General features: G+C 40.6%; 1 protein-coding gene across 1 annotated transcript in view; it reads right to left on the bottom strand.

Moving 5' to 3' along the window:
- Positions 1–4,938: 4,938 nt before the first annotated feature.
- LOC124031663 (solute carrier family 12 member 5-like) overlaps positions 4,939–21,292 on the bottom strand; it is a 137,342-nt gene continuing 120,988 nt past the window's right edge. Inside the window, exons 13-26 of the mRNA XM_046343187.1 lie at positions 20,389–20,507; positions 20,176–20,274; positions 19,683–19,802; positions 19,096–19,200; positions 14,252–14,420; positions 13,942–14,137; positions 13,673–13,842; positions 13,321–13,452; positions 13,092–13,199; positions 11,932–12,054; positions 9,793–9,974; positions 8,857–8,871; positions 8,614–8,747; positions 4,939–8,414 (exon numbers count right to left, since the gene is read on the bottom strand). Of these exons, the coding sequence (XP_046199143.1) occupies positions 8,323–8,414; positions 8,614–8,747; positions 8,857–8,871; positions 9,793–9,974; positions 11,932–12,054; positions 13,092–13,199; positions 13,321–13,452; positions 13,673–13,842; positions 13,942–14,137; positions 14,252–14,420; positions 19,096–19,200; positions 19,683–19,802; positions 20,176–20,274; positions 20,389–20,507 (1,764 nt within the window). The 3' untranslated portion in view covers positions 4,939–8,322. The remainder of the gene's footprint in view (positions 8,415–8,613; positions 8,748–8,856; positions 8,872–9,792; positions 9,975–11,931; positions 12,055–13,091; positions 13,200–13,320; positions 13,453–13,672; positions 13,843–13,941; positions 14,138–14,251; positions 14,421–19,095; positions 19,201–19,682; positions 19,803–20,175; positions 20,275–20,388; positions 20,508–21,292) is intronic.

Raw genomic sequence — 21,292 nt, 5'->3', positions numbered from 1 at the left:
TCTGTAAAATATTCAACTTGCATTGACACACAAATGAAACATCTAGGTTCTAATTCGATAGTTATTGATGTATTTACAGATGTTATGTCTTTATCCTTTCCTTACAGGTACATACACCGTCATCTCTAACACACACGCACAAGCACGCATGCACACACACACGCACGCACGCACACACACGCACGCACGCACACACACACACCACTACATTTCTACTCTACATCATCACTTTTGTTGCTAGGAGAGTGAACATAAAATTGTGAACACAAAACACCTACTAATCAATATAGCTATCTTTAGATCTACATCAAGTTGTACCTTTAAAAATGCGTTACAATGCTCTTATGGACCAAGTATAAATACAGTATCATAAGTGAAGATTTAGAAACACTAGTTCTTGTTTTTTTTTCTTGCTCGCATTAAGTGCCCACACTTCTCGAGATGATGAAGGAATCATGAGGGTTGCACAAATATTCTACCTTCTAAAAAAGGAGGCTTATTCAACATTAATACAATGTGTTGAGGTTTACTTTACTGTCATGAAAACGACACACCTACATGCATATACTAGGTTCTAAAGTCTGAGGGAACCAGAATACTGAACACACAGTAGTGCATTCTCAGTAAAAGCTACCAAATCCCACTCACACTATGTATCATCCTCAGTGAAAACAACTAAAAAGTTCCTTGCTTAATCAAGAATCGGTCTGTATGGAAAACAATTGTTATTTTAGAAGAGTATGGGGTAGTTGTGCAGAACAGCCATTGGAATTATTACATAAAATGGGAGCATGGGGTATATTTCAAATGACACCCCATTAAAAATATAGTGCACACATTTTGAACAAGTCCAAATATGCACATATTTGCAAATAAAGGGTGTCATGTGAGACACAGATATGGAGGAACGTTCTCTAAAAATAATTACGTGTCTAAATTCCCTTGGACTGAATAGCCCTTCAAATGTTATGATTGAATTAAGTTTTATTTCCCTTGTGACTTTAATGATTACACTACACTGGAAGCAGCTGATGTGTGCAACTTAACATAATTGTTTTGGGGGGCAAATGTGGTGTAGTTAAATAATTGCATAATAATACATTTTCAATCTAAATTAACATGTGTAAAATATGCTCAGTAGGACCATTGCATTTATTTGACCCTGTGATTAGTTTCACACTGTTAATGAAATACTTGTGGCCAAATTCTTTATTGAAATTGTAAAATAAATAAATTAATATTACATTGCAGAAACAAACTGTAGTATGCACTGAGTGAACAAAACATTAAGAACACCTGCTCTTTCCATGACATAGACTGACCAGGTGAATCCAGGTGAAAGCTATGATCCCTTGGTGATTTCACTTCAAACCGTGTAGATGAAGGAGAGGACACAGGCTAAAGTATGATTTTTAAGCCTTAGGACAATTGAGACATGGATTGTGTATGTGTGCCACTCAGTGGGTGAATGGACAAGACAAAATATTTAAGTGCCTTTGAACAGGGTATGGTAGAAGGTAACAGGCACACCGTTTTGTGTCAAGAACTGCAACGCTGCTGGGTTTATCAAGCTAAACAGTTTCCTGTGTCTTTCAAAAATGGTCCACCACCAAAAGGACATCCAGCTAACTTGACATAACTGTGGGAAGCATTGGTGTCAATGTGAGCCAGCATCCTTGTGGAACACTTTCGACACCTTGTAGAGTCTATGCCCTGCCGAATATTCTTCATGTTTTGTACACTCAGTGTACATTGCTTGCATGCATTGAACAAATCACAGTTATTCACATTTGTGCACATATGCGCTAAAACTATCACAGTGCAATGCCTGTATCTGCTTTGGACTGACACAAATAGCCACGCAGCAATATAACATGTTGGATTCTACATTAATTAAGCGGTGGTCTAATTAAATTGGTCAAGTTATTTTACAGGGTTGTAAACAGAAGTGCATTCCTGATTAACACTTTCATATCTCATAGTTTCAATGTAGTCAGCAAGGCAAGGTCCAATGTAACATGGTAAGAATACATGGATTCGAGAGCCCTTTTCACACCCTGTTAAAAAATGGATGTAAATTATCTGACATCTTTTTTTTTTGCTGTAGAGAAGGATTCTAATGTATATTGGGACATGATACTTTGTAAACACCTGAAGGATGGCAGCTTTACTGCAACAATTATGTCACTGAAATCCCTCTCACTTCTAGAGATCGAGTCATCAAACATGGGAATGTGATACCATTCTGTAAAGGTCTCTCTGACCGCTGCCAATGGTGGAAGCCATGGTTTTGTTGTCTTTGATAATATTATTAACTACCACAGTCACACTGCTGGTGGATCAGTAGATTGGTAGGTTATAGGGGAAATCTTATGTGTCTTTAGAAACCACATATCTAAGAGCCATAGTGTAGCCAAACATACACATTATCTGCACAACATACATCCGTGTGCCAACGCACAGTCATTTTCCAACCATAGATATTTAAGCTCTATAGTTCTATGGCTCCAGCACTTGCCATCTCCTGTACCCAATAACCCCACGCACATAAATGGACGGATCTACTTGATTCAGAAGAATGCAGTAATTTAAACATAGTCCTCATGCAATATCAGTAGGCTCATGAGTGTACTCGCAAGGCCGGACAACATTTTTCGTCCATGTCAAACTGTTGATATGGGGATGGACACAGCTCCTATTCTGACAAAATATCAATTTCCAATAAATACAGTGGGGCAAAAAAGTATTTAGTCAGCCACCAGTTGTACAAGTTCTCCCACTTAAAAAGATGAGAGAGGCCTGTAATTTTCATCATAGGTACACTATGACAGACAAAATGAGAAACAAAATCCAGAAAATCACATTGTAGGATTTTTTATGAATTTATGTGCAAATTATGGTGCAAAAAATAAGTATTTGGTCACCTACAAACAAGCAAGATTTCTGGCTCTCACAGACTTGTAACTTCTTCTTTAAGAGGCTCCTCTGTCCTCCACTCGTTACCTGTATTAATGGCACCTGTTTGAACTTGTTATCAGTATAAAAGACATCTGTCCACAACCTCAAACAGTCACACTCCAAACTCCACTATGGCCAAGACCAAAGAGCTGTCAAAGGATACCAGAAACAAAATTGTAGACCTGCACCAGGCTGGGAAGACTGAATCTGCAACAGGTAAGCAGCTTGGTTTGAAGAAATCAACGGTGGGAGCAATTATTAAAAAATGGAAGACATACAAGACCACTGATAATCTCCCTCGATCTGGGGATCCACGCAAGATCTCACCCCGTGGGGTCAAAATGATAACAAGAACGGTGAGCAAAAATCCCAGGGGACGTAGTGAATGACCTGCAGAGAGCTGGGACCAAAGTAACAAAGCCTACCATCAGTAACACTACGCCGCCAGGGACTCAAATCCTGCAGTGCCAGACGTGTTCCCTGCTTAAGCCAGTACATGTCCAGGCCCGTATGAAGTTTGCTAGAGAACATTAGGATGATCCAGAAGAAGATTGGGAGAATGTCATATGGTCAGATGAAACCAAAATAAAACTTTTTGGTAAAAACTCAACTCGTCGTGTTTGGAGGACAAAGAATGCTGAGTTGCATCCAAAGAACACCATACCTACTGTGAAGCATGGGGGTGGAAACATCATGCTTTGGGGCTGTTTTTCTGCAAAGGGACCAGGACGACTCATCCATGTAAATGAAAGAATGAATGGGGCCATGTATCGTGAGATTTTAAGTGAAAACCTCCTTCCATCAATCAGCAAGGGCATTGAAGATGAAACGTGGCTGGGTCTTTCAGCATGACAATGACAGTGGCTTCGTAAGACAGGGGCTTCGTAAGAAGCATTTCAAGGTCCTGGAGTGGCCTAGCCAGTCTCCAGATCTCAACCCCATAGAAAATCTTTGGAGGGAGTTGAAAGTCCGTGTTGCCCAGCAATAGCCCCAAAACATCACTGCTCTAGAGGAGATCTGCATGGAGGAATGGGCCAAAATACCAGCAACAGTGTGTGAAAACCTTGTGAAGACTTACAGAAAACGTTTGACCTCTGTCATTGCTAACAAAGGGTATATAACAAAGTATTGAGAAACTTTTGTTATTGACCAAATACTTATCTTCCACCATAATTTGCAAATAAATTAATTAAAAATCATACAATGTGATGACTAAATACTTTTTTGCCCCACTGTATATACACTACTGTTCAAACATCTGGGGTCAATTAGAAATGTCCTTGTTTTTGAAAGAAAAACAACATTTTTGTCCATTTTAATAACATAAAATTTATCCGAAATACAGTGTAGACATGGTTAATGTTGCAAATTAATATTGTAGCTGGAAACGGCAGATTTTTTTTATTGAATATCTACATAGGCGTACAGAGGCCCATTATCAGCAACCATCACTCCTGTGTTCCAATGGCACATAGTGTTAGCTAATCAAAGTTTATAATTTTAAAACCCTTTTGCAATTATGTTAGCACAGCGCAAAACTGTTGTCCTGACTAAAGAAGCAATACAATATCTTCTTTAGACTAGTTTAGAATCTGGAGCATCAGCATTTGTGGGTTCGATTACAGAATCAAAGTGGCCAGAAACAAGTAACTTTCTTCTGAAACTTGTCAGTCTATTCTTCTCCTGAGAAATGAATGCTATTCCATGTGAGAAATTGCCAAGAAACAGAAGTTCTCGTACAACGCTGTGTACTACTACATTCACAGAATAGAGCAAACGGGCTCTAACCAGAATAGAAAGAGGAGTGGGAGGCTCCGGTGCATAACTGAGCAAGAGGACAAGTACATTAGAGTGTCTGGAATGATGGTTGCTGATAATGGGCCTCTGTACGCCTATGTAGATACTCCATTAAAAATCTCTCGTTTCCAGCTACAATAGTCATTTACAACATTAACAATGTCTACACTGTATTTAGATCAATTCTGTGTTATTTTAATGGACAAAAAATGTGAATTTCTTTCAAAAACAAAGAAATTTCTTGGTGACCCCAAACTTTTGAACAGCAGTGTATGTCCAAGAAATGTCTTGTGTTTTAGGTTTACAGTAGGTTTGTATTGCATATATACCCGAGTTTTAACACTCAAATCATATTCCACAGCTCCAAATCTCCATATCTTTTCATGTTTTCTGTAGTTAAATAATGACTGAGGCCGAACATATAGACTCAATTACTAGTTTCCCTAGGCAAACAGGTTGCCTCCCACAATGTAAACAATGTTCCAGCTCTTGCCCTAGGTCTGGGATATCTGAGACATATCAACTACCTATTTTGAACTCAAAAGATAAACCTTGGACAATTTTCTTCACGCATTCATTTATCACCAAAAAACAAAACAGTTTAGTGAGAAGAAAAGTGACACAACTGTGAGCTACGTGTCTTGTCCTCCATGACAACTAACCAACTCCTGTCTAAAAGGATATGAAACTACTGTTACAAACACCATGCCAACAGGAATATAAAAATACATTGTTTTCAACCATCAACTTTTAAACAAGTCATATCATATTCATATGTCCAGTTACTGTATATACGTTATAGTATTTTTTATTTTACTTCAATACTATTATAGATTGTATAGTTAAATATTTCCAAGATTATATTATTTAGTTTTTCTGTAGTATTTGTGTGCCAAGTGTGCTGACTGAGGATAACTATCTACCACTATCTAACCCCAAACCTCATCACCTCTCCCTCAGCTTAGAGCTGTCAACAAACACGGAGTGTCTTACTCCGGGACCAGTCAAAAACCTAAATAGGTCTGTCCCCTCACTGATTTCAGCATACTTTAAAATATATTTGGGTAACAGCTGAATATTTAATAATATCTCAAATAAACTCCATGAAGGATTATACGTATATATTTTCATCTGCCCTTAGACCTGCCCTTCAATAACAAGTTCAAAATATTGTTTTGTGGCTTGAATCTACATTTTCTCCAACTAAACAATGCTCAGTGGAGATGTTGATTGACTAATGTCAGCTATGAATTTTTTTCATATCTTTTCACAAAGAAAACAGCGTCATGTCCAGGTCAATAACTTCATGAACTATGTGATTTGCTGGAGCAAACTGTAGCTGACTGTTGAACCTCAAGGACAGTGTTGAAAACCACTGACTAGTGTCAAACATCCCTGTCTTGCTACCCAAGTAACTCAAACCCTGTATACCCTTCCTAGTCCCCAATCTGATTAATAGACTTCTTAAATTTTTATTTTTGGTTCAATAGTTACACATGAATCAGAATAGCAGCTTTAATTTTTTTTTGAACATCTATAATATGTCCTAATATGTTAGATAAAGAATATCCTTCACATAATACAGTGTACATCACACACAAAATATATTGTTTTTAGGTAAACTATTCAGTAAGTTGAATTAAATCATTTTCTTCTGAAAACAATATCATACAAATGTATATCATATATCCTGTGTTTTATCACGTGTTCAACAGTGCCATCCAGTGCACAGAAATGTTACATACTTGCAAATATGAGGTCGACCTGTATGTACATATATCTGTATAATATTTGTTTACAAAAATAATGAACATGATTAATGTATTATTCCAAGGTTGATTCTTTAGACATACCCTTGTAAATATGCAGAACATAGGGATTCATATTATATTTTCACAAATAAATAGCTGTGCCACACTGACAATAAATGGTTTCTTCCCATTCTAGTCCAAGGTTGTTAAGATTTGCACTGGCTTCAAAACTATCCATTCAAACCAGTTGTAATTGCACTGCTAATTTCCATCTAAAGCATAGTTTGTTCATTCACTACACAGTTTTGCCTTTGTACTAAAAAGAGGTTTGTATCAAAAAGTTATTTATTGTCCTATGGCACAATTTGTATATTTGTATTTGGCAAGAATTGTATAATTCACATTTCTAGACTGGAATTAGTGTAAACCAAATGATGACAAAGTAAAACAGAGGTATTTACTCAAATATATCAGTGTATCACAAACATGATACATTTATGAGTGTCTCTAAATTAGCAATTTACATGTTCTAATGTAGACTACATGGTAATATATTAACATTGTTGCCGTTTGATATTGTAGTTTCAAACACATGGACTTTTGTTTTAGATTATAACACAGTAGTTTCTTGACATCCATATCTACTTTATATCAATACATTTCAGGGTTTCTCCTTACAGTTGTATAACTGTAATAACAATAGTTTATGCCACCTAAAAGTCTTGTCAGCACTAGCCACTGATCAGGAGGAGCATCAGGTGCAGCTGGTAATAGTATGTATTAAATGATAGGACAAACCACACTATTTACAGTAATCAACACCAACCATCAGAATTCAGTGAGTTCAATGAGAAATGTAAATCCATTCAATTCATTGATTACATTTCAACTCCCGTCTGTGAACTGACTGGTATGAAGTTGACCTCAACCCTGACAACAGCATCCTAGTAGCAGTTTGCCTCCTCCACACGTCACTGTGTGCTGTGCCTATGCATGCAGTTATCCTTCCTTCCTTCAAATTGATATAGACTGTGCTGCTGCTCAGGATTCGTCAACTGACCTTGTCCCCAAGGTGAAAATCCATAGGAAAACATGCTGATGATGATTGATGAATTCTCAACCCATCCCCTTCCCTCAACACATCATATCGTACATTACATTAAAACAACTAACGCACAACAACAAAAAGAGAAAAAGATATGAAGTGTATCCTCTAAATACAGGAACAGATGAATAAATACAAGTAAGAAATAAAATAGACCAGCAATGAGAAGATATCAATCTCTCTCTTGCAAGTAACCCACATCCCTACAAAAAGAAGAAGAAAAGCAACCATATTGACAGACAGGTCAAATAAAACACAAGGACAAACAGAACAAAGACATTGGCGCTACCAAACAGAATACAAATACTTTTAGTTTGGGGAATAATTTGTCTTTGGGATATGTCCACTCCTCAGTATAAGGAGAAACTCATGTGCCATTTGGCATCTAGTGATCTGATAGCCATAAAATAGCATAAACAGGTTGATGCCACAGCTTTCTAGATGATGGGAGGAGCAGCCATAAAGCTGGTAGGGGTGACTGATAGTAAAAGAGAATTTAGGGGGGGGGGGGGGTACTAACTACGTGGTGCAAAGTGAGCTGATATGTTATGAGTGTGTGTGTGTGTGTGTGTCTGAGGAGGGGTTAGTGGGATGTGAGGGATGTGATGGGAGTAAAAGTGTAGGGGGAATGGAAGCAGGGGCCATAAACCATTAAGATGCTAGGTGAGTGGGTGGTGGGGGGGGTTGATGTTTTGATTTGAGGTTGTTTTCTCAGGAGTAGATGGTGATGACCTCACGTCCACCCCCACGTACTAGGAGGACCCGGTTGAGACCCTCAGTGAGGACCTCGAGGAACTCCATATCTGACAGATGATTAGAGTTAAGGAATATGCAAGTTTTCACAACTAGCGTTCATAGTCTATTCATGCTAGCTATTTGCTATCTTGTATAGCCCTTTGGTTTCACTTACTTAAATGACAGTATAAGCCACATAATGTTATAATATCATATAATATGGTAGGCTATAATATGATGCATCATGCCAAAGAAGTGATAGGATACAATTTTCCTCTCCCATGTGGTTCTTGGGTGGTCCGGGCATGTTCAGCAGAACCAGTTTGGCATCCTTGGACTTCTTCATGATGACCTCGTTGAGCCTCAGAGCTGTGTGCATGCGCCTCACGTTGGACTGGTTCCTAATGGGACAGACAGGTGAAGAGGGAATACAGTACAGGGTGGATGTTGTGTCATTACTGCTATTTTTGCATGAAAGAAATGTAAACCTCATGACAATGTAATACTTACAGGCTCTCCCACTCCCTGCAGCATGGTAAGAAGAGAATGACAATGCAAAGATGACTCTTTACAATACTGAAGATACATTGAGAAGTTGTGCTGTGCGGATGACACTAAAAGCCTTTCAAACTTTTGGGCCATTACTCCTGAAACTAGTTTAAACCATTTACATTTACATTTACATTTAAGTCATTTAGCAGACGCTCTTATCCAGAGTGACTTACAAATTGGTGCATTCACCTTATGACATCCAGTGGGACAGTCACTTAACAATAGTGCATCTAAAACTTAGGGGGGGTGGGGTGAGAGGGATTACTTAACCTATCCTAGGTATTCCTTAAAGAGGTGGGGTTTCAGGTGTCTCCGGAAGGTGGTGATTGACTCCGCTGTCCTGGCGTCGTGAGGGAGTTTGTTCCACCATTGGGGGGCCAGGGCAGCGAACAGTTTTGACTGGGCTGAGCGGGAGCTGTACTTCCTCAGTGGTAGGGAGGCGAGCAGGCCAGAGGTAGATGAACGCAGTGCCCTTGTTTGGGTGTAGGGCCTGATCAGAGCCTGGAGGTACTGAGGTGCCGTTCCCCTCACAGCTCCGTAGGCAAGCACCATGGTCTTGTAGCGGATGCGAGCTTCAACTGGAAGCCAGTGGAGAGAACGGAGGAGCGGGGTGACGTGAGAGAACTTGGGAAGGTTGAACACCAGACGGGCTGCGGCGTTCTGGATGAGTTGAAGGGGTTTAATGGCACAGGCAGGGAGCCCAGCCAACAGCGAGTTGCAGTAATCCAGACGGGAGATGACAAGTGCCTGGATTAGGACCTGCGCCGCTTCCTCCCCAACAGCAACAACCTATAAATACTTTCTCCTTATCCTCGGTTTACTTTAGAAGCAGCTGATGCCCACATAAGCCTTTGGACACAATGTGATTGGAAGTGAAAGTGAAAGCAGACTCACGGCTTCATGTTGAAGATGTCTTTGACCCCGCCCTGCTCTGGGTGGGCTCCTGCGGCCTGGTGCTCAGCCTTGTCTGTCCAGGTCATCTGCACCTCCGACCCGGGGGTGGCAACTCCCCCTGCAGGCGTGATGGGGGACGTGGGGCTGGTGGGGGTAGCATTCTTATTGTGGATCAGCTGCACCTGTTTAGGGCGGGAGACAGCCACAGACTAAGAGAAGGGCACCGCACGACAACGTGAGAGGGTGAAGGAAAGAAAGAGACATCTGTCGGTTGGGGTGACACATCAAAAACACCAGACCACCACTAGGCAGTGAGTTGAAAGCACAATTGGGTCATTTTAGCAAAGCAAGTATGTAAGACGCTGCTCTGTCATATCACTTCTTTATGCTGCAGAGGAAAAGATCCCCTTAAAATGCTACACACCAGAGGACAATGTCAAAGAGAGAGAATTGGCATTTTGACAGAGGACAGAGGATTAGGTAATGCAGTAGGCCTAGAGATGAGAAAGAGGATAGACAGTAAAACAGAGAAATAAGAAGAAAGTTTAAACAGCAGAATGAAGAAGGACTGATAGAGTAATCTTCTGCACCTCAGTTGGCTGAGCATGACACTTACAACCCCAGGATAGCAGGTTTGATTCCCAGGACCACCCATACGTAAAATGTATCCACGCATGGATGTAAGTCGATTTGGATAAAAGTGCCTGCTAAATGGTATATATTATTATGTTATATTATTATACTACAAAGGGTTATCAAAGAGCAGTGGAGGCTCCTCATTCTCCTCAGTGAATTTAATAAAAATAAAAATGGGAAAACTTTATTTTTTAAATTCCTTTTTAGATAAAACTATACTAAATATATTCACATCACCATATTATTGATTAAAACACATTGTTTTGCAATGAAGGTCTACATTAGCCTCAACGGCACTCTGTAGGGTAGCACCATGATGTAGCTGGAGGACAGCTAGTTTCCGTCCTCCTCTGGGTACATTGGTTCTCAACCCCTACCATAGACTTAAACAGTAATTTTGTCAACTTCCGTAGGACGTCCTCCAACCTGTCAGAGCTCTTGCAGCATGAAATGACCCAATCCACCCAATCAAAGGATCAGAGAATGAATCTAGAACAGAAAGCATAAGCTACAGCTAGCTAGCAGTGCAGTGCATCAAAGATAGAGAAAGACAATAGTTGAACAGTTAGGAACGAATTCATTTATTCCAAAATGACAGCTAAATTAGCTAGCAAAATGAAAGTAGCTAGTTTAGTCTACTCTAACACTCCGCTCAAAGAGAGGGATGTTATGTTAGCTAGCTGGCTATGACTATCCAACACAACACTGGAACTCTTCCAAATCAAGGTAAGCTTTTGGTTTTACTAATTTATTACCACCGGGGCCCGCCGGTGTAAGTGCTAAACTGCTTAATGACTGTACACTGTAACGTTACTGCATGATTGTAGCGGGTTTACTAATGCATTAGTTCTATTAGCTATGTTAACTATAACGTTACTTTAGCTAATATGGTGACAACGATCTCGGCTGTGTGCAGCGGATATGGTTTGGCTTGGAAGGGTTGTTCACCTGGTCACATACAGCTGATGTGTTGTGCATTGAAGTCAACAAGCAAAGGGAAAAGGTGAGAGGAGGAGAGTGCATAGATGCGAGAAGGAACACAACATGGCTAATATGAAAGTGAACGTGTTTACGCGTGTATTCATTCCACAGATTCTGTTAAAAAATGTTTCTTAAATGGAAGCAAACAGAACGAAACGGGGATAAACATGCCTGAATTTGTCCAATAGAAACTCTCGTTTGCAACTGTTGGACTAATGATTACACAATAGATCAGCTAAATGCAGGCACATTTTTCTCTTGACCTGTGTGCAAACCTGTGTTGCAAACTTTCATTCTTAGGTTTGGTTGTGGCAACCTTATGATAGGGCAAATTTGAGTATCATGTAGTAGCCTAAACATATCACTGTTACATTGAGCTGGGAGAATGGAATATGAATGACAGTCATCCAATTAGCTGCAATAGAAACAAGGGCATGCTCATGAAAAAAGTATTATATTCTCTAATCTTAAATGGCACCGACCTCCACTGTCAGTGAGTTAGGTAAAATGACACTGCTGTACCTCCTCCTCCGGTTTCTCTTCCACGCTGACTCCAGCTGGCTCCCCACTGCTCTGCTGAGACCGCAGGTTAGACGGGTTCTTACGACGGATAGAACCACGGGATGAATCAGTGATGCTCTGGATCTGTGACAGTCAAAGCAACAAGGGATTTTAACTTTTAACAGATAAAATGAGTTCAAACATGAGAGTTTGAGTCGAGATATGAGGGTGTCTGTTACAACACTTCAGAAAATCACATAAAAGAAATGTGTCAACACTTGAAATATTATAATTTGCTCAACACAAAGCAGATTTGATGTATATAAATATCTAGCATGTGTTTTTCAGTAGATGTTTAGAAATGCATGACATTATAGAATGAAGACTTCTTTGTAAGATCACACAGGTTACTCTGTAAATCCTCACGGGGTATCTTAGATTCCCTGATATGTTATTGTTGCTTAGTCTGCTTTCTTGATTAATGAGACAGATCAAACTGGGTGTCACGCCCTGACCTTAGTATTCTTTGTTTTCTTTATTTGTTTGGTTAGGTCAGGGTGTGACATGGGTGATGTATGTGTTTTTGTACTGTCTAGGGGCTTTGTAGGTTTATGTTTTTAATCATCTAGGTGTTTATATACGTCTATGGTTACCTAGAGGGGTTCTCAATTAGAGGCAGGAGTTTATCGTTGTCTCTGACTGGGAACCATATTTAGGCAGCCATCTTCTTTGGGTATTTCGTGGGTTATTGTCTATGTCTATGTCTATGTGCCTGTGTCTGCACTAGTATGATTTAGAGTCACGTTTGTTGTTTTTGTATAGTTTGTTAAGGGTTCTTAGTCTTCATTAAAAGTATGTATTCACATCACGCTGCGCCTTGGTCTCCTCCGTACGACGAACATGACACTGGGCAAGTGCAGACACAGAGATGACATTTTAAAACCAGCTCAGTAATTCTAATCATTCACACGCTGCCTTGCCCTATTGCTGGCATTTCAATTTGAGTGAGTGATGATGGCTGGTAATGACAAGTGTTAGAGAAACTGCTTAGGAGCTTTTTTTTGGACACTATGGACTTTGTTTGGTGATCGCTAACAACTACACTGATAATATCAAATCAAATTAATCTACCTACGTATGAATTATACTGTACATATTACATGGGATGTGTCAGGGCTTACCTCTCTCTCCATCTCGTTTTTGGTGAGGTGCATCTGTTTTAGGATTTGGGAGCGCTGCTCCATCACTAAAGTCTTCTCATATGTATAGGCTGAGATGTCACTGTCATGCTAAAAAGGGACATGGGTGTTAAAACATATATCAATGCACAGTATTCGACTGAACTGCTATTACACTCACCAGTAAATCAATTTATAGAGCATATAATAGTTTTTAGTTTTTGTCTCTCACCATTTCCACCACCTCGACCTCGGCATCAATACGCAGGTGATACAGGAAGGTGATCAGGTCTTTCTTCATTTGGATGCTGTTGTCGTCCATCTGGGCCACGGTGAAGATGCGCATCTTACACTTCCTCCACACCTGTCAACACATGGAAGTCTATGATTGATATCTCAATAACCAACACCCAAAAGCATCCCAATGGGCACACACTGGTTGAATCAACATTGTTTCCACATTATTGCAATGAAATTAAGTTGAAACAACGTGGAATAGACATTGAATTGACGTCTGTGCCCAGTAGCAAGTGCTATCTCTCCAAATGCCCAAATGGGGTCCAAATAGGGCCGTTGGTTCCCACCTTGTGCTGACGCAGAAGGAAGGGCAACAGCATCAGCATGCCTCCATCATGGACAATCCACCACACATCAATGTGGCCTTCAGTGAAGCGCTCTCCATTGGACGGGTAGGCAGCAATGTTCTTAGGGACCAGCAGGGCCATGCTGGCTGCAGTCGTCTCCCTAACCACCTCTACAAATAGATTGAACAGGAGTTTGCATATAACGATGATAACACACAAAACCATCCAAAACATAGTTAGCCTATGGAAAAATGACTTCTCTAACTCACCGATGAAGTTCCTGAAGCGCAGGTTGTCCTCAGCCTGTTTCCAGGTGCGTGGCCAGCTGACCAGCACAGTGTTGTGCTTCAGGCCTCCCAGCCCCCCGACCTGGATCAGGTGGGAGGTCCCATCCCTCAGGTTGGAGGAGATCACCACCTGGGAGAAGCCCTTCACCTTCTCTGTCTCCATCAGCTTCCTCAGAGACTGGAGCACACAGTGGGAGAGGGGCAGGGGCAGAGACCAGGGTGTTAAATTATTAATCAATCATTCATCAGTGTATGTATGTGTGTCTGTGTGTTTGTCTCAGACAATACTGACCTGGTCTGCCTGCTGGGCCTCTGCATGGTTGTTGAGGTATGTGCCTACCACCGAGGTGCCCACAATGGTCAGGCCTTTTCCTGCTTTCAGCTGATTGGTCAGGGACAGCAGACGGGGCTGCTCTACATTATGTTCTGCATCCACGCTCACCAGGACCATGATCTGAGGCCTAACCAGGAGGAATATGAAATTCAGTCACATTCAGACTTACATAGAAAGTAACTAAAGCTAGAAACCGACAGAAAACATGGGATAGACATGGACTGTTGATGTAATGTCTGTTTTTGAACATACTTGAATATGCATGTGTTACCTACAAACAAATACAGTACCAGTCGAAAGTTTGGACACCTACTCATTCAAGGGTTTTTGTTTATTTGTACTATTTTATACCATTTAGAATAATAGTGAAGACATCAAAACTATGATATAACACATATGGAATCATGTAGTAAGCAAAAAAGTGTTGAACGAATCAAAATATATTTTATATTTGAGATTCTTCAAAGTAGCCACCCTTAGCCTTGATGACAGCTTTCCACATTCTTGACATTCTCTCTACCAGCATCATGAGGTGGGGTTCTTTGCTAAAAGTTAATATGTGGCATTTATTTCCTTCTTAATGAGTTAGAGCCAATCAGTTGTGTTGTGACAAGGTGGGGTTGGTATACAGAATATAGGCCTATTTGGCAAAAGACCAAGTCCATATTATGGCAAGAACAGCTCAATTAAGCAATACATAAATAAATAAAACTTGGTCAGTCACTATGGAAAATTTCAAGAACTTTTAAAGTTTCTTCAAGTACAGTCGCAAAAACCATCAAGCGCTATGATGAAACTGTCTCTCATTAGAACCGCCACAGGAAAGGATGACCCAAAGCTACCTCTGCTGCAGAGGATAAGTTCATTGCAGTTACCAGCCTCAGATTGCATCCCAAATAAATGCTTAACAGAGTTCAAGTAACAGACACATCTCAACATCAACTGTTCGGAGGAGACTGCGTGAATCAGGCCTTTATGTTGCATCAGATGACCTGGGGCCTCATTTTATAAATGTTGCGTGGGCACAAAAGAAGACGTACGCCACTTTCGAAGCAAACGTTGTGATTTATTTTTACAAAATAACTTGAAGGAAGAATGTGCGTTCCTCCACAGACACTTTGACCCATACATACAAACATAACCTGGAGAAATGAGAAACTGCGACTCCGATGGCTGAAGGATGAAACTTGAGAAACGCTTTGAAATTGACACCATTGTGTAAAATAAATGGAAATATTACCTCTCACATATTATATATGAAGAGTTTCCTGGAGTGCACACAAAATAAAACATTTTTTTTTTTTTAGGATAATAAATACAAATGGAGATATCTGTTTTTGCAAAAGAACCCCTCAAATACGTTGTACAGTTTAATCGGAAATCTTATTAAATTGGATCTGTAATTATTAAACATCACTTGCATGTTATGAAATGTATTCTCATAAATAATGATGTGCACTTGTATCTGCCCGATTAAGGTATCGAAACGAAACAGTTTAAACGTAATTTGTCTTACTGTTCACTGTTTCATACAGTTGAAGTCAGAAGTTTACATACACTTATGTTGGACTCATTAAAACTAGTTTTTCAACCACTCCACAAATTTTTGTTAACAAACTATAGTTTTGGCAAGTCGGTTAGGACATCTACTTTGTGCATGACACATGTAATTTTTCCAACAGTTATCTACAGACAAATTATTTCACTTATAACTCACAGTATCACAATTCCAGTGGGTGAGAAGTTTACACTAAGTTGAATGTGCCTTTAAACAGCTTGGAAGATTCCAGAAATTGATGTCATGGCTTTAGAAGCTTCTGATAGGCTAATTGACATGATTTGCTTGACATCATAGGAAAATCAAAATGAATCAGCCAAGACCTCAGAAAAATAAATTGTAGACCTCCACAAGTCTGGTTCATCCTTGGGAGCAATTTCCAAATGCCTGAAGGTACCACGTTCATCTGTACAAACAATAGTACGCAATTATTAACACCGTGGGACCACGCAGTCGTCATACCGCTCAGGGAGGATACGCGTTCTGTCTCCTAGAGATGAATGTAATTTGGTGCGAAAAGTGCAAATCAATCCCAGAACAACAGCAAAAGACCTTGGGAAGATGTTGGAGGAAACAGGTACAAAAGTATCTATATCTGTCACGCCTTGGTCTTAGTATTTTGTGTTTTCTTTAATTATTTGGTCAGGCCAGGGTGTGACATGGGTTTATGTTGTTGTATTTCGTATTGGGGTTTTTGTATTATTGGGATTGTGGCTGAGTAGGGGTGTTGTTTGGGCTTGGCTGTCTGAGGCGGTTCTCAATCAGAGTCAGGTGATTCTCGTTGTCTCTGATTGGGAACCGTATTTAGGTAGCCGGGGTTTCACTGTGTATTTCGTGGGTGATTGTTCCTGTCTCTGTGTAGTTTCACCAGATAGGCTGTAATTAGGTTTCACGTTCCGTTTGTTGTTTTGTATTTTGTAAGTTATTTCATGTGTCACTTTGTTCATTAAAGTCATGGATAACCACCACGCTGCATTTCGGTCCGACTCTCTTTCCACAAATGAAGAACGACTTTACAATATCCACAGTAAAACGAGTTCTATATCAAATAACCTGAAAGGCCGCTCAGTAAGGAAGAAGCCACTGCTCCAAAACCGCCTTAAAAAATCTAGACTACAGTTTGCATCTGCACGTTTGGACAAAGTTCATACTTTTTGGAGAAATGTGCTCTGGTATGATGAAACTAAAATAGAACTGTTTGGCCATAATGACCATTGTTATGTATGGAGGGAAAGGGGGAGGCTAGCAAGCCAAAGAAAACCATCCCAACCGTGAAGAACAGGGGTGGCAGCATCCCCTTGTAGGAAAACTATGTGGACTTATTGAAGCAACATTTCAAGACATCGCAAATGGGTCTTCCAAATGGACAATGACCCCAAGCATACTTACAAAGTTGTGGCAAATGGCTTAAGGACAACAAAGGCAAGGTATTGGAGTGGCCATCACAAAGTCCTGACCTCCATCCTATAGAACATTTGTGGGCAGAACTGAAAAAGCATGTGCGAGCAAGGAGGCCTACAAACCTGACTCAGTTACACCATCTCTGTCAGGAGGAATGGGCCAAAATTAACCCAACTTATTGTGGGAAGCTTATTGTTTGACTGAAGTTAAACAATTTAAAGGCAATGCTACAAAATACTAATTGAGTCTTTGTAAACTTCTGACCCACTGGGAATGTGATGAAAGAAATAAAAGTAGAAATGAATAATTCTCTCTGCTATTATTCTGACATTTCACATTCTTAAAATAAAGTGGTGATCCTGACTGACCTAAAACAGGGAATATTTACTAGGATTAAATGTCAGGAATTGTGAAAAGCTGAGTTTAAATGTATTTGGTGTATGTAAACTTCCGATTTCAAACTGCATATCGTTATTACATGTTCGTTGCGCAGAACTGTCAATGTGATAATGGCCCTGTCATTGTCAGTTACAATCAGGGTAATCACCACACCTGAAGATGTTACGCAATTGGGTAGCTTTGACAATCAAATGGGTGACTATAAAAAGTTATGCAATTGCAATGTGTAATGATACACAATGGCTGCTTTGGCACTGTTGGAAGATTTGGCGAATTGAAGAATTCGGAGAGAGACCAATGATGATGAGTGGCTTATGAGCCGTTTCCGATTACCAAGAGCTGTTCTCTTGGATCTCTGTGCTGTAGTGGGCCCAGCTTTACAGAGAAGCACCCACAGAAACCAAGCTTTGCCTGTCCCACTTCAACTCCTTGGCAATCTCGTTAATACCGTCGACGGTGCCTCTTTTTGGCCTCCACTTTTATGTCAGGACCACGTCTTTTTTATTTCTGAGATGGTCCGACCTTCTGAGCCAGCAGCATTCACAGCGTGCCAATCTAACGCATTTTTGTCATTTGTAATGCCCACACTGTGTCCACCAAACAATATATTTGTTATTGCTTCAACCTCCCTGACAAGAACTTCCATTTCACACTGGGTGAAATGTCTTTTTTTTTTAGCTGTCATTGTTGTCATGCAGTCAGTATGGAGGAAAATTAATTAGGGGCGTTTCGCTGACTATTCATAAGGCAACTATGGGCGTTAAAAGGGTGGGTCAAGACGCTCGCTCACGTGCACCAAATTTCGTGTTGATTGTGATTTATAAAGCGAAACCGGCGCGGGGATGTGTGCGCGCACTGAGTTATAAATCAGAATATTTTTGTGCGTAAGCACTTTCTGTGTTTCTTTTGACGTGAAGGATTTGAATCCTCCGTGCAGTTTTATAACTGTGCCTCCAAAATCACCCAACCTCAACCCAATTGAGATGGTTTGGGATGAGTTGGACGACAGAGTGAAGGAAAAGCAGCCAACAAGTGCTCAGCATATGTGAGAACTCTGGCAAGACTGTTGGAAAAGCATTCCAGGTGAAGCTGGTTGAGAGAATGCCAAGAGTGTGTAAAGCTGGCATCAAGGCAAAGGGTGGCTACTTAGAAGAATCTCAAATATAAAATATATTTAGATTTGTTTAACACAATTTTTGGTTGCTACATGATTCCATTATGTGTCATTTCATAGTTTTGATGTCTGCACTATTATTCTACAATGTAGAAAATAGTAAAAATAAATTAAAACCCTTGAATGAATAGGTGTGTCCAAGCCTTTGACTGGAACTGTACATTTCCCTTGAGTTAGTATGGTACAGATGATGAATGAAGCTTGTGCAATAATATAAGTCTATTTTATAGATGTGAGTAGAGGCATTTAGCCTCTCTCTGAGTCACTGACCTCCAGTTCTTGGTGTGAGGCGGTCCCTCCTCCAGTCTCATGAGGGCAAAGCGAGCAGCGCTGAGCGAGATGCCACGTATTCCATCTCCCCATTCCTTCTCCGCCCTGTCACAAACCACCAAGCAGAGAGTTCGAGTCAATCAACCATTAATTAACTGAAATGTTCACTGGTACTAAGTGTGTGGGTTTAGTAACCTGTGAGTGTCAGTTACTAATGAATATAAGAACATCCCAACAGTGTTTAACCATTGTATTTGAAAATCTCCAGTTTGATTTATATTTCATTCAAATGTATTTTTGGATGGCCCATGTGTGAGAATAACATAAGTGCTGGTACATCAATATAGACTCCCTGATTTCTCAAAGCAGCCACATTAATCAGTGTGACTCAGTTAATACAACTTGATAACCCTCTGAACAGAATCAGGATAAATTGCTAAGAAAATGGAGAAAGACAACTTTTCTCTCTAGACTAGCCAAGTCTGTTATGGGTCTTGACTCTGGGAAAAACCCATTTGAAAGGATAAATTATTTCTTAGTTGCAATTTTTCTCTGCTTTGTAGTCCAAGGACTGGAAGCTCACTCACCCAGCGAACTCAATGTATTTGTAGATGCAGGTAGCGATCACCATGGCAACAATGGCGTAGTACCAGGAACAGATGAACATGAGTGACAGACACAAGCTCATGCCCAGGAAGGAGAGAGCCCTGTGGGGCAGAAGAACAGGAAGTCACGTCCTCAGTCTGATGTTTGTTGCTGCTAGAGTCACACCACAGCTCTGATCATAATAATGGCCAGAGATTGGAGACAGGACATCTTGTATCTCTGTCTGCTTTTGTTGTGGTCTTGCCAATAGAGGATTAATATAGGCTAAGACAAGCTCCAGATTCCCACAGTGTCTCTGGCAGACTACTCAGGTAAATAACAGCTTCCTAACAGAAACATACTTGGCCCGGCCAGATATTCGGTGCCAGACATAAATGCTATAGTAGACTGTTTCACACCTGAGAATATTAGCACTCTTTGGTGATGGTCCCACAGCTAAGAGAGAGACCAATGATGTTGAGTTGTTCAACTCACCAGTGGTAGAACTTGAAGCGGGGCCTCCAGTTGGGGGTTCTCAGCAGAGTCTGCAGGGCACAGGCCAGGTTGACAAACATGTAGCACATCAAGAAGAACCTACACAGAAATAAGAACTCAGTCAGAACAGCTGTACTTGCTACCAAGACATAACGATCTCCATAGTGTGTTTAAGGTGAAGCAAAATAAATATTAGCTGTGTGATTGTCTTACATGGAGAGGATGGGGGCAACAGCGTCCAGAGAGGCGATGATGATGCCGATCTCACAGATACTAGCTGTGAGAAGCAGGGCCCAGGTAGGCTCTCCGTTGGCCTTGCCATGCCCAAACACCTACAGACAATACACAACAGTGAGATACTATTAACTATCCTGAGTGGTGCATCAGTCTAAGGCACTGCATCTCAGTGCTAGAGATGTCACTACAGAACCTGGTTTGATACCAGGCTGTTTCACAACCGGCTGTGATTGGGTGTCCCATAGGGTGGTGCACAATTGGGTCAGTGTTTGGCCGGGGTAGGCTGTCATTGTAAATAAGAATTTGTTCTTTACTGACTTTCCTAGCTAAATAAAGGTTCAATAACATACAAAAACACACATGCATCACAGCACATAGTAGTAAAAAATTGAGTGGACTGTAAGGAGTTTCAGTGTCTCCTTTTCTCTCATTCAGGTTCCTTGCTGCAGGGTGATTAATCACTATCTGCCCACAAGCTGCAGAGGTGGGTTTGGCAGGGGGGGGGGTAAAGACAGCTTCCATCACAGCAAGTCAACCTGAACCTGGACTATAGTAGGGCCATGCATAAGTAATCACTGCTAGGTCCTACACACTTGAGAGGTATTTGAATAGAGTGGACTTAAATTGCTCGGAACAAGCAGATACATTCTCTATGTGGTATTAAAACAGTAGTAGCTGTGGTTCTGGTATTAGTATACAGTAAATTTACTATACAGATCATTACCAATGTTGTGTGTGCTTGTTCGCTGATTGACCACTCCAAGAAATAGCTGTGCTAGCGTCGTTGTGAAAGTGTGTTTTATTTGCCTTTATATGTATGTATGTGTGTGTGTGTGTGTGTGTGTGTGTGTGTGTGTGTGTGTGTGTGTGTGTGTGTGTA

The sequence above is a fragment of the Oncorhynchus gorbuscha genome, linkage group LG03 (genome assembly GCF_021184085.1).
Source record: "Oncorhynchus gorbuscha isolate QuinsamMale2020 ecotype Even-year linkage group LG03, OgorEven_v1.0, whole genome shotgun sequence".
Lineage (NCBI taxonomy): Eukaryota > Metazoa > Chordata > Actinopteri > Salmoniformes > Salmonidae > Oncorhynchus > Oncorhynchus gorbuscha.
The sequence above is the reverse complement of the archived record's forward strand: the minus strand, read 5'-3'. Positions and strand labels throughout refer to the sequence as shown.